The sequence below is a fragment of the Neofelis nebulosa genome, chromosome 2 (genome assembly GCF_028018385.1).
Source record: "Neofelis nebulosa isolate mNeoNeb1 chromosome 2, mNeoNeb1.pri, whole genome shotgun sequence".
In the NCBI taxonomy this organism is placed as follows: Eukaryota; Metazoa; Chordata; class Mammalia; order Carnivora; family Felidae; genus Neofelis; species Neofelis nebulosa.
In genome coordinates this window covers 180197634-180210267 of record NC_080783.1, presented here as the reverse complement: position 1 = coordinate 180210267, position 12634 = coordinate 180197634, and the positions used below count along the sequence as shown (strand labels likewise).

The 12634-nt window shown below is 35.9% G+C and overlaps 1 protein-coding gene across 4 annotated transcripts in view; it reads left to right on the top strand.

Moving 5' to 3' along the window:
• ZFYVE9 (zinc finger FYVE-type containing 9) overlaps positions 1–12634 on the top strand; it is a 145860-nt gene that overhangs the window by 94784 nt on the left and 38442 nt on the right. For all 4 annotated transcript variants that reach the window (XM_058717401.1, XM_058717403.1, XM_058717402.1 and 1 more), the window contains one exon: positions 4684–4788. In XM_058717401.1, the coding sequence (XP_058573384.1) occupies positions 4684–4788 (105 nt within the window). The remainder of the gene's footprint in view (positions 1–4683; positions 4789–12634) is intronic.

Sequence of the window (12634 nt, the reverse complement as noted above, 5' to 3'; positions counted from 1 at the left end):
GCCTCAACAAGTTTCCTCAGACACATTTGCTAATCAGAACTTTTCTGAATTCTGGAGTGAGACCCTCTGCAAGTCTTTGGAGTTCTTTGCAGTTTTTTCCTCTCTGATGCTCTGTCCTGTGAAGTATAGCTACAGTGGTTTTCCTGGAGTCTTGGTTTTGTTTCCTCAACTCAGGAAGTCTGTCAGCCTCTGCCTGGGTTCTCCCTTCCTGCACCTGAGCTTGTAAACTCTCTAGAGGCATAACCTGTACAATCACAGAGCTCATCTTGTTTGCTTCCTGCCTTTTAAGGATCACTGTCCTTTGTTGTCTGAGGTTCAGTGTCTTGAAAATCATTGTTTCATATGTTCTGTGTAGTTTTGGGTTGTTTCAGGCAGGAAGGTAAATTCAGTCCCCTTTTCTCTATTTTGTCCTGAAATGGAAATTTTATTTTTTTAATTTATTTTTTATTTTCTTAAGTAATCTCTATCCCCACTGTTGGGCTTGAACTCATGACCAGAGATCAAGAGTCACATGCTCTACCAACTGAGCCAGCTAGGCACTCCCAGAAGTGAAAATTTTAAAATTATATTTTAATCTATAAGATCGCCCTCTCCCGCTTTATCTTCCTTTCCCTCCCTCCCTCCCTCCCTCCCTCCCTCCCTCCCTCTCTCTCTGTCTCTCTCTCTGTCTCTCTCTGTGTCTCTCTGTCTCTTTCTCCCTCTCCATTTCCCTCCTACTTCAGTCCCCATCACTTTGTCACTCCTGGTAACTTTAGTTTTTAGTCACATTTTTGACGAGATAATTTTTTTTTTAAGTTTATTTATTGGGAGGGAGGGAGAGAGAGAGAGAGAGAATGAGCAGGGGAGGGGCAGAGAGAGAGAGAGGGAAAATCCCAAGCAGGCTCCTCACTGTTAGCGCAAAGCCTGATGCTGTGCTTGATCCCATGAGCCGTAGGATCATGACTCAAGTCGGACACTTAATTGAGCCACCCAGGCACCCTGACAAGATTGATTATTTATTTATTTATTTATTTTTACCGATTGTAATCTGCTTTGGAAAGAAAAGGAGATATTTATCCTGTAATCCAGTAACAGAAGCCTATGGTTTTTATTGCCTGTATCAGTTCATTTATACAAACTTCTGGTGGAATATCTCCTGAAGCACCTTATTCTCCAATTCCACTGTCAGAGAGGAAAATTTTTCTCTATCTTTCAAAGATTCTTCTAGCTGGTCTAAAAATTAAATTGACACAAGACAGATTAACAGGAGAAAATTAAATCCAACTTTGTACATATGAAAACCTCACATATATGAGGGGTTCATAGACAGAAAGGTAAAATTCCTCCTGAGCTGAAGAATGGGATAGGGGCCTGGGGCTACCAAAGGGAGGAGAGCAATTTACAGGGCAGTAAGAAGAGCAGCTGCTTGGCAATTAGATGTATGCCCTACCATACAGATGGGTCACTCAGATAAAATTTATCTCTAATAATAACTTTAATTCTGAGAAAGACCCCCAATTTAGATTCTTCTAGGTAGTTAAGACAGGGCAAAAGTTCTCTTGACCCTGAAGGGTCTTAATTGCCTTCAGCTCAAAAGAGTCCACATACCAAAATAACACATATGGAAGAGACTTGTTTTGAACCCTTTTACCACCTTCTCTGTCTCTAGTTTAACAGAATTTACCAATCTATTGATTCCAACACTTTTCTACTACCTCTCACTCCCTCTTTTTTTCTCCTTTCCTAAGATTCCCTGGTTTCATCATTAACATCACTTTTATTTTAAATGATTCCAGGTCCTTTCTGTATCTTACCCTCTGTTTTATTAGCCCAGCAAAATGTAAACCCTGGTTAAATCTACCTCTTAATTAAAAAAAACTTTTTTAAATTTATACACAGTAAAGTTCACCTTTTATGGAGTATACTTCTAAGAGTTTTGACAAATGTAGAGTTATGTTACTACCACTGTTGCAATTGGGATACAGAAGAGTTCTATCATTCCAGAAAATTTTCTGGTGTACCCCTAATGTCTGGTAACCATTGATCCTCTTTCCCTACAGTTTTAGCTTTTTTAGATTATCATATAATTGGAATTATGCAGTACGTAGCCATTTCAGTCTGGCTTCTTTCACTCATCATCATGCATTTCCGGTTCATCTTTGTTGTTACGTATATTGTTAAGGAAATAAAAATCTTTTTCCTGTACTCATCTTTGGTTCTTTGGCTGAGGCCCTAAAAATTAGACTGGCCGAACAGTGAATAACAGAGGCATATTTTGGGGTGGCATATTCTGGTAAACTTCAGCATCAGTAGTTCGTTCGTCTTTATTGCTATATAGTATTCAGTTGCATTATGAACCACAGTTTGTCTGTTTACCTGTAGATGGATCTGTGGGTTGTTTCTAGTTTTTGGTGACTATGAATAAAGCTGCTGTAAACATTCATGTATGAAGTTTTGTGTGAACCTTAGTTTTGCCATATTGTACATTTAATGTTATAAAGAACTGTGAAATTGTTTTCCAACATGCCTGTAGCAGTTTACATTCACAAGTAATATACAAGAATTCTTTTTTTGCCCAGTATTTATTTCTTTTTTGTTTTCAATTTTTACAATTCCAGTAGGAGTTTAGTGGTTTTAACCTTTGTGATTTTAACTTCTATGCTTCTTAAGATGAGTGATTCAGAGCATTTTTCATGTGCTAATTTGCCCTCTTTATATCTTCTTTGTGAATACTCAGATTTTGCCCATTTAAAAATATGGTTGTTGTTTTCTTGTTGAGTTTTGAGAGTTTTTCATGTATTCTAAATGTAAGTCCTTTGGTAGATTTGTATCATTTGTTATATTTTCTCCTAGTCTATGGTCTCTCTTTTTATTCTGTTAACAGTGTCTTTCACAGAACAAAAATATTTCATTTTGTTGAAGTATAATTTATTAATTTTCTATGGAGCATGCTTTTTATATGATATCTAAGAACTTATTGACTAGAATGACATCACAAATATTTTCTCCCATGTTTCTTTGTAGAAGGCTTATGGTTTTATTTTTATGCCTTATATTTAGTTCTGTGGTTCATTTTTAGTTAAATTTTATGATTGTGAGACATTGTTAGAAACCCTTTGTTCATATGTCCAATTGTTTTAGTACCATTTGTTAAAAAGACTATCCTTTCTTCATTTACTCGCCTTTACACCCTTATCAAAAGTCAGTCGACATACCTGTGTGGATCTACTTCTTCCTTCATTCGTAACTTTATCCAGGCCTGCATGTGGATGAAGACAAAAAGAGTCACCTATTTACTGGTCTTACTTAAATTTTTTTTTTAATATTTATTTATTTTTGAGAGACAGAAACAAAATGTGAGCAGGAGAGGGGCAGAGAGAGAGAGAGAGGGAGACACAGAATTGGAAGCAGGCTCCAGGCTCTGAGCTGTCAGCAAAGAGCCCAACACGGGGCTCGAACCCACGAACCGGAAGATCATGATCTGAGGCGAAGTCAGATGCTCAACCAACTCAGCACCCAGGCACCCCCAGTCTCACTTTAGATTCATGACCAATACCATTAGGAAACTCTTAGACCTACCTGACAATCTTTCCTGGTCCATAACACATTCCTATTCTCATGTTTTCTCAAATTTCCAGTGTCTCCTCTCCTTTTCTCACTTTTTGCTGATGTCCCAGCCCCAGTTTCCCTGAGTAAATAGAAGCAATCAGAAGACAATTTTCACAGTTACATCCAACTTACCCGTATCTATACATTTTCATTTCTTAGTTTCTTTGGACACCTTTCTTTCTTGGTTCTTCTCCTGCAGCCTTCTGACTTGCTACCTTCCCTTTCCCACTGTGTTCTGCCTCTCAGTAAATGGCAGTCTTGTAGTTGCCCAGTCCATATAATTCATAATCATCTTTGATTTTGCTTTTTTTTCCACATTCCATACTCAATCCGTGACAAATATTCTCAGTTTCCCCTTCAAAATGTACCCAGAATCTGATAACTTCTCACCACTTTTTGAATTGGTAACACTTTGGTCTAAATTATCACTGTCTCTTGCCTGAATTATTTTTGTTACATTTATCTCATCTCCTTCCTTCTATTCTTGTTCCCTTACCATCTATTTACAGAGAAGCCGGAGAGATCTGTTAAAATAGGTCAAAAATCTCACAGTAAAGGCACAGGTGTTTGTGGTGGCCTCCAAGACCATATGAAATCTAGCTGTATGCTGTCACTTTGACATCAGCTCCTTGCACTCTTCATCACTTTGCTTCAGCCACACTGGATGTGGTGTGTGTATATGTATGTTTTACCCTACAAATATTCATTGGGTGCCTAGGCTGTTCCAGGCATTTGGGATATAACAAGAAGAAGACAAGTGAGAGTCCATACCTTCTTGGAGCTTACTTTAGAGGGAGGAGGCAGGTAACATCCAGAAAATGTTAAGTGGTGTTAAAGCAGAATAAGCATTCAAATATTTGTTTAATATAATACATAGAGGGTATATGCAACTGGTCTTCTTCCTTATAAGAGTTTATAGTCTAATTGGAGAGCTAGAATATACACATGAGGGTTTTCATTATACATTTCCTTATTATTTAAATAAATGAGTTCTTTTAATTTTCACATTCTTTCCTTTTGTTCTGATTTTACTACTATCAGTCAGATCTTACCATTGATGAATTCTTTATTCCATTTCAATCTGCTTTTGCCCAGGACTTCAGAAATTACCAGTATACATTGCCAGTAGTTCAAGGTTTGGTGGTTGATATGGAAGTTCGGAAAACCAGTATAAAAATTCCCAGCAACAGATACAATGAGGTAAGATTTACCATGAAGGAATGTTTTTCATTGTTAAATACATAATTGAAGATGAAAAATATTGTTATTATATGTAAATTTCATTTTTTAGTTAATTGACAGTGAAATCAGCTCATAATACTGTATGACTTAGATCAAGGATGAGGAATTTCATGACAGAAAATCAAGATGTTATATATGTGATTTACTTAGTCATTAGATGTATCATTGATTGTGCTTTTGATAATCAGTGACAGATTTACATTTTGATTAAGGTATAAAATTAACTTTATATCTGTAATATTAGTGGTGGGATCTTTTCATTTTCCCCTCTTATTGTAAGTATACCTTGTTTTGGACTATACTTAACGTCTAACCATTAACTCCCAAAATGAATTTTAATTAAGGTTTCAAAAGCAAATGAATGTTTTCGTCTTGAATTAAGCTGTGTTTTATAACTAAAATGAAATTTTGCATGCTACACATACATTAACAGAATTATGTAAACTATTCATTGCCTATTTGCCATGTGAAGCCTTTCTTAAATTTAAATTTCTTAAAATCCGTTCTAAAATGTCCAATAGTATTATCATTGTGGTTTAAAAGAAAAATCTTAAAAAGGAAAAGAAAAGAAAAATCTTATTTTGAAACTTAGTTTGTTATAATAATGGTTAAAATTTGTTGTTTTATTAGACAGGATGGAAACTTCCCAATTACTCCTTCCACTATTTCCTGGTATAAAGTAATTTCCTCCTTCCCTCTCTTTTTTTTCCATTTTTTTCCTTCTTTCTTTTTTTCCCCTTCGTTCAGCCTTTTATCCACTTATTCATTTGTACATTCGATAAACATTTTGTACTTTCTCTTAGAATCACGTAAATGTCTTACTGGATTTATTAATTTAGGGCTTACCATTATGAGAACAACCTATGTGACAATTTTACCTATGGCATTTAGTGCAATGACTTTTTTCTGGACACTAGAAAATAGTAGCTAGAATGTGTGCTTTATTTATTTATTTTTTTTACCTGTGATACAATTAGCAGATTTTATTTGTGAGATAGTCCTATCTTGGAATATCAAACACTATTAGACTAGGTTAGGTAGAGTCACATCTTTAAAATGAACTATTTTTATATATTTGTGCCCTAAATAGTCTTAAAAGAGATGCTTTGAAAAAACATTTATTTCTCAAATTTGAATGTTTATTATTTCACATTCATTAAATATATTCTGTGGTGTGAGATACAAAGATGAATAAGAACATTATGCTTGCCTTGTGGCAAGAAGTTGTGGCATATTGTCCAGAAGTAAGATGATCAGATGTCATCCTCAACATCCTTGGTGTTTCCAAGATGGTGTTTTGTATTTGTTTATAAAGGTACATCTGTAAAAAGCTGTGAGGCCTCCATAGTTTTTTCAGTAACACCTAGACATTTATGACAACTGCCATTAATATTATCTGTCTTTATCTGTCCCCTAGGTTTATGGTTGTGCAGGTTCAGATATCTTTTTTCAAAAACAGTAACTGTATTTCTTATTCTTTATTACAGTTTGTTTTCAATAAAGTTTACCAGCTATAAATCACTTATTTTTCTTATCTGATTTGGCAGACTGATTTCCTTCTAATTCAGTTTTTATTTCAAGTCATATTTTATGTTTGTTTATTTCAAGTTTCATTTTTTTTCTCTCACAATTCTTCGACATTTGAGTTATGTTGTGGCTAATAATTCTGCTTCACTTTGTAGTTGAAAAGGTCATTTCTTTTATTCATGGCATTATTCCATTTTTCCTCTTACTTATTCTTTATTGATACCCATAGTCTTCCTTATTCTCTCAATTATATTCTCTTTTGCCCTAAAGCCTTTGCACAAGCTATTTCCTTATTGATGCATACTTTCCCTATTCATTACTTATCTAACTCGTACTCATTTTTCAGGAATCAGCTTAGATGACATTTTGTCAGATAAGCAACTGGGGTAATTCTCCCTGTTATAAACATCTCTAGATTCTACGCATTGTTTGTGTAATGCTCATTACATCTGTAATTGAACCTTCTTCACTGTTTTCTCTACCAGACTTTTATTTCCATGAGGAACTATGTCTGTCTTGTTTACCACTGTATCATTAGCAGACTGCCTAGTAAAGAATAATTGTACAAAAAATATCTATTGAATGAAGACATGAAACAGAACTAATATAGATAAAACAATACAAAAATAAGTACTGAAACTTACTGCAATTTTACTAAAGGTTTAGAGAAAGGAGAGCTCTGGTAAATGCAGCAGTCAGGAATGTTCCTTTACTTCCAGTTGATCCTGAATCCTTAACAGCCAGAGCAGCATGTTCCATGGAAGATATGTTTATAAATGTTCGTGTAAATAAGTGTAAATGAATGAAAGATTTGAACTGGACAATGAATGCTATTTAGGCACTAGAAAGAGAAGGGTGGAAAATAACAAGTGAAAAGGGTGATAGATGCCTGCAGAAAATAAGGCTGGAAATCCCCCCAGAATGGACATGTCTTGAAAGGAGGATAGAAGACAATAGCCTGCCCAGTAAAGAAGAGGCTAAAGTAGACTAGGAGAGATCACTTCTCGGTCTTCTAAGATCAAGTGTAAAGTAGACTAGGAGATAAAGTTGTGCCAAGACACTGCTGGGTTTTCAAAAGTCTTCAGAAACCAGGCAAAGGAATCTAGATTTTAATATGGCAATCTGTAAGTAGATTTTATAGATTCTGAAGCAGAGAAGTGACTTAAAGTGAGGTTTAGAAAACTGAGCTTTGGCAGCTATATGTAAAAATGTAGAGAGAGGGGGCCACTAAGGAAAGACTTTAAGCTTAAAAAGCTAGAAGATAGTACTTCTGACATCATGGAAAATGGAATCAATGAAGTGGTCTTTGTATGTAAATTCTCTAATCTCCTTCATCAAGGCCATTCAAGCTCTCTGTTGGTTTAGGTAACTACTCATGTTCTAATGATGAGATTTTTTCTAATTACTGTGTTAACTAACATTTATTGTTAGTTATATTAAGTTTAACATTATAACATTTAGTGAAGGTATATTATTTAGCAGGCACTATGTATTTCTACACTATTTCTGTAAAATTAGTATGTTCAAAGATGTTTTAATAGATGAGGATATTAAGACAAAGAACTAGGAAGTGGTAGCACCATAATCAAACCCAGGCAGTCTGATTCCACTGTCCTCACCTCTAGCCATTATACTAAACTGATTTTTATAGACATCAATTTAACAATTATCAATAGGATTTTAGGGCTGATTTTAGGGTCTTTATAGAGGCAGTCAAATTTAATGAGGCCATTAGAATGAGCCCTAATCCAGTATAACTGATGTCCTCATAAGAAGGGGAGTTTGGACACAGACATTCATAAAGATGATGTAGAGAGACAAGGAGAAGATGAGCACCTACAAGTCAAGGTAGAACAAATCCTCCCTTTACAGTAAAGCCCTCAAATGGAACCAGTTCTGCCAACACCTTGATTTTGGACTTCCAACCTCCAGGACTGTGGGACAATATATTTCTGTTGTTTAAGCCACCCAGTTTATGGTACGTTGTTACAGCAGCTTTGTGACACTAACACATTGGTTTGCTTTAAATAGCTAGATGTCACAATGAAGTAAGTAAAACAAGAAAGAAAAAGGGCAGTGGGGCAGAGAAGATGAGCTCTGTGATTGCTCTACTTTACTGTATGGTGTTTCCAGGCCATAGTGCAGGTAGGGGAAACCAAAACTGAACCTAGAGGTTTCCCTGAGTTGAAGAGACAGAGTTGAGAATGGGGGAAGGTCATGATGATTAGAATTTGCAAACAAATTACTGGAAATAAAAGAAATCTGGAAATATGCTGGTGGTTCCCACTGTGTCTTCAGCTGACTAGTATATCAGTGTGTGTACGTGAGAAAAGCACTGGAAAGGTACGGGTAAAACACTTCTCACAGGGCCAGACATAATTTGTATTCTTTTTTTTTTTAATTTTTTTTAACGTTTATTTATTTCTGAGACAGAGAGAGAGACAGAGCATGAGCAGGGGAGGGGCAGAGAGAGAGGGAGACACAGAATCTGAAATAGGCTCTAGGCTCTGAGCTGTCTGCACAGAGCCTGTCACGGACCGCAAGATCATGACCTGAGCTGAAGTCAGATGCTTAACCAGCTGAGCCACCCAGGTGCCCCCATAATTTGTATTCTTACCAGCTAGAGTGAACTAGAGGCACATTGTCTCTACTGCTCCAGGTTATTCATAAATTCAGGCTGCTCTGATCCTACCTGTCAAGCTTAAAAGAAAGCCTTAACAGGATCAGGGCATGAACATGTTAAGGACATAGATGGAAAATAAAAAGAACCAAGTCAGACTTCAAGAAATGAAAATGACAATGAAATGAAAAATATACTGGATGAAATTAAGGGCAGACTAGACACTGCTGAAGAAGAAATTAAAATTAGTAAACTTAAAAACACAGCAATAGAAACTATCCACAATGAAACACAAAGAGGAGAGACTGAAAAATTAAATGAACAGCACATGATTGAGCCGTGGGATGTTCGTCAGCCTGCCTCTGTAATTGAAGTCACGAAAGGAGAGGGGAGGTGAGTAAATAAATATTTGAAGACTCAGTGATCAAAAATTTTATAAACTTAATGAGAAGTATAAATTTATATGTTCACGAAGCTAAATGAGTTCCGGTTGCAGAAAACATGATGAAAACTACATTAAGGAACATTATAATCATCTTAAATTGCTTAACACTAAAGCTAAAGAGAAGAATCTTAAAAGCAACTAGAGGGGAAAAAATGCACATTTTATACTGAGGAAAAAAATATAAGAATAACAGCAGACTTCTTATCAAAAGAATTCAAGGCACAAATCAGTGCAGTGGATCTTTAAATTACTGGAAAAAAACCATCAACTTATATTTTATAAGTAGTAAAAATATGTTTCGAAAGCAAAATGCTTTTTCAGAAATGGAAGAGCTAAAAGAGGCTATTACCAATAGACCTATTGTACAAGAAGTGTTAAAGGAAGTCCTTCATGGAGAATACCAAATAATGGAAATCAGAATCTTCACAAAGGAGTGTAGAGCAACAGAAATGGTAAATATGCAGGTAAATATAAAATCTCTTTACAAGATCATTGTTTAAAACAAAAATAGAAAAACATATTGTGAAGTTTATAACATATATGGAAACAGAATGTATGACAAAAATACCACAAAAGCCGGGAAGGGGGAATGAAAGTATACAGATGTAAGGTTCTTATATGATAAAAGATATGGTATAGTATTACTTAAAAGTAGATTTATAAGTTAAAGATGTGTTGTATAAACTCAAAAGCAACCACTAGAAAAGCTAAAATAAAGAGGTATAGCTAATAAGACAACAAAGAAGATGAGCTAGAATCATATAAAGACTGAGAAAGAAGAAAAAAAGAACAACAGGAGATGGGACAAATACAAAAAAAAAAAAAAGAAGATGTTAGATTTAAATCTAACCATATCAGGGGTGCCTGGGTGACTGTCAGTTAAGTGTCTGACTCTTGATCTCAGCTCAGGTCATGATCTCGTGGTTCATGAGATGGAACCCTGTGTCAGGCTCTGTGCTGACGTGTGGGGCCTCCCTGGGATTCTCTCTCTCCATCTCTTTCCCTCTCTTTCTCTCTCTCTCTGCCCCTCCCCTGCTCATTCTCGCTCTCTCCCGCTCTCAAAATAAATAAACTTTAAAAATTGTATAAATCTAACCATATCAATAATCACTTTGAGTAGAAATGGTCAATTTAAAAGGCAGAGATTGTCAGGTTGGTTAAATAAGCAAGAGTCAGCTATATGCTGTGAATAAGAAAACCACTTGAAATATAATGACACAAATAGTTTAAATGTAAAAGGATGAAAAATTATATACCATGATAATATTAATCAAAAGAAAGTTTGAATGGATAGGGTAATATCAAAGTGTATTTCAGAATAAAAAATATTACCAGGGATAAAGAGGCATATTTCATAATTATTAAGGGATCAGTTCATCAGAAGGATATATAACAGTCCTAGATATTTATGCATTAATAACAGAGTTTCAAAATGTACGAAACAAGAATTGATAATACTGCAAGGGTAAATGGGCAAATCTATGACCATATTTGGAGATTTCAGTAGCCCTGTTTTAATAACTGATAGACAGAAAATCATCAAGAATATAGAACACTTGAACACATTGTCAACCAATCTGACTTGAGTGTTTTAGAACACTCCACCCAAGAGCAGCATAGTGCACATTCTTTTCCAGCAAACACAGAACATTACAAGGTATACCATATTCTGTGTTGTAAAGGAAGTTCTGGTAAGTTTTAATTGATCCAAATTATACAAAGTATGGTCTCTTACTATAATAGTATTAACTTAGAAATCAGTATCAGAAGGATATCTAGAAAATTCCCAAATATTTGGGAAAATATACACACTTTTCAATAATCCATGGGCCAAAGAAGTAACCTAAAGGAAAAGTAGAAAATATTTTGAGCTGACTGAAAATGAAAATATGGTATATCAAAATTTGTGGGATGCAGCTAACACAGTGGTTAGAAAGAAAGTGATAGCATTAAACTTTTATATTGGGGGGCGGGAAAGACATTTTGAATCAATGACCTAGTCTTCTACCTTAGGGAATTAGAAAAGGAAAAATAAAATACAAAGTAAACAGAAGAAAGAAAATAATAAAGACAACACCAGCAATTCATAAAGTAGGAAACAACAACAAAAAACAAAACAAGAAAAGTGAAACTACAAGCTAGTTCTTGAAATTGGTTACATTGACAGACTTATAGTCAGACTGATGACGTAAATAGCCAAAAGCACAAAATGCCATTAATGAGATGTGAGAGAGGTGGTTATCACTACAGGTCCTGTAGACAATAAATGACAAGGATATATTATGAACATATTTGTGCCAGTAAATGTTCAACGTGGGCAAAATGGATAAATTCCTTGAGCATCAAACTTTCATGTCACTCTTAAGAAGAAATAGATAACCTGAATAGCCCTGTATCTACTGGAGGAATCGAATTTATTGTCACAGACCTTCCCACAAAGAAAAGCACAGGTCCAGATGGCTTCACTTATGACTTTTACTAAACAACGAAGGAAGAAATAACACTAGTTCTGTACAAAAACTCTCAGAAAATAGTTGAGGAGGGAAACTCATTCTGTGAGGCAAGCACTACACTAGTAACAAAACCTGGGGGGTAGGGGGGGGATTACAAGAAATGAAAATTACAAACCAGTATCCTTCATGAAGATAGTTGCATAAATATGTAACACATTGCAGAGGAGGAGCTAAGATGGTGGAAAAGTAAGAGGCCTTAGTCTTGCCTCCTCCCATGAACCAGCTAGATAAAAATATTAAATCATTCTGAACACTCAAGAAATCTGAGGACTGAGAGAATAAACTACACATCTAGAGGTAGAAAAATGGCCACGTCATTAAAGGTTGGAGCTACAGGGAGTTGATTCGGGGGAGAAAATAATTGCAGGTGCCCCAGAGGGGAGGAAGCCCTGGTCATGGAAAGAAGAGTGAGAGAGAGAGGGAAAGAGTGAAAGCAGTACACAGGGGATTGCAAAAGAAGAACTATTCGCCAAAACCATTGCGAAAGGGAGAGAGGCTAATTACCACAAGCTTTCATAAGCAGCGGAGCTCAAAGTCTGGTTTTAGGAATCCATGTCATTGCCAGGGTAGTGCCTGGTGGGCTTAGTGGTGCTCCTGTGGGGAAGGCTGCCCGGGAGTGGGCAGTGTGGTTTGAAGATCCCCTGGGTTGCAGGGCAAGAAGCAGTTCCCCTTCTTGGAGTCTGGTGGCATGGGCTCTCT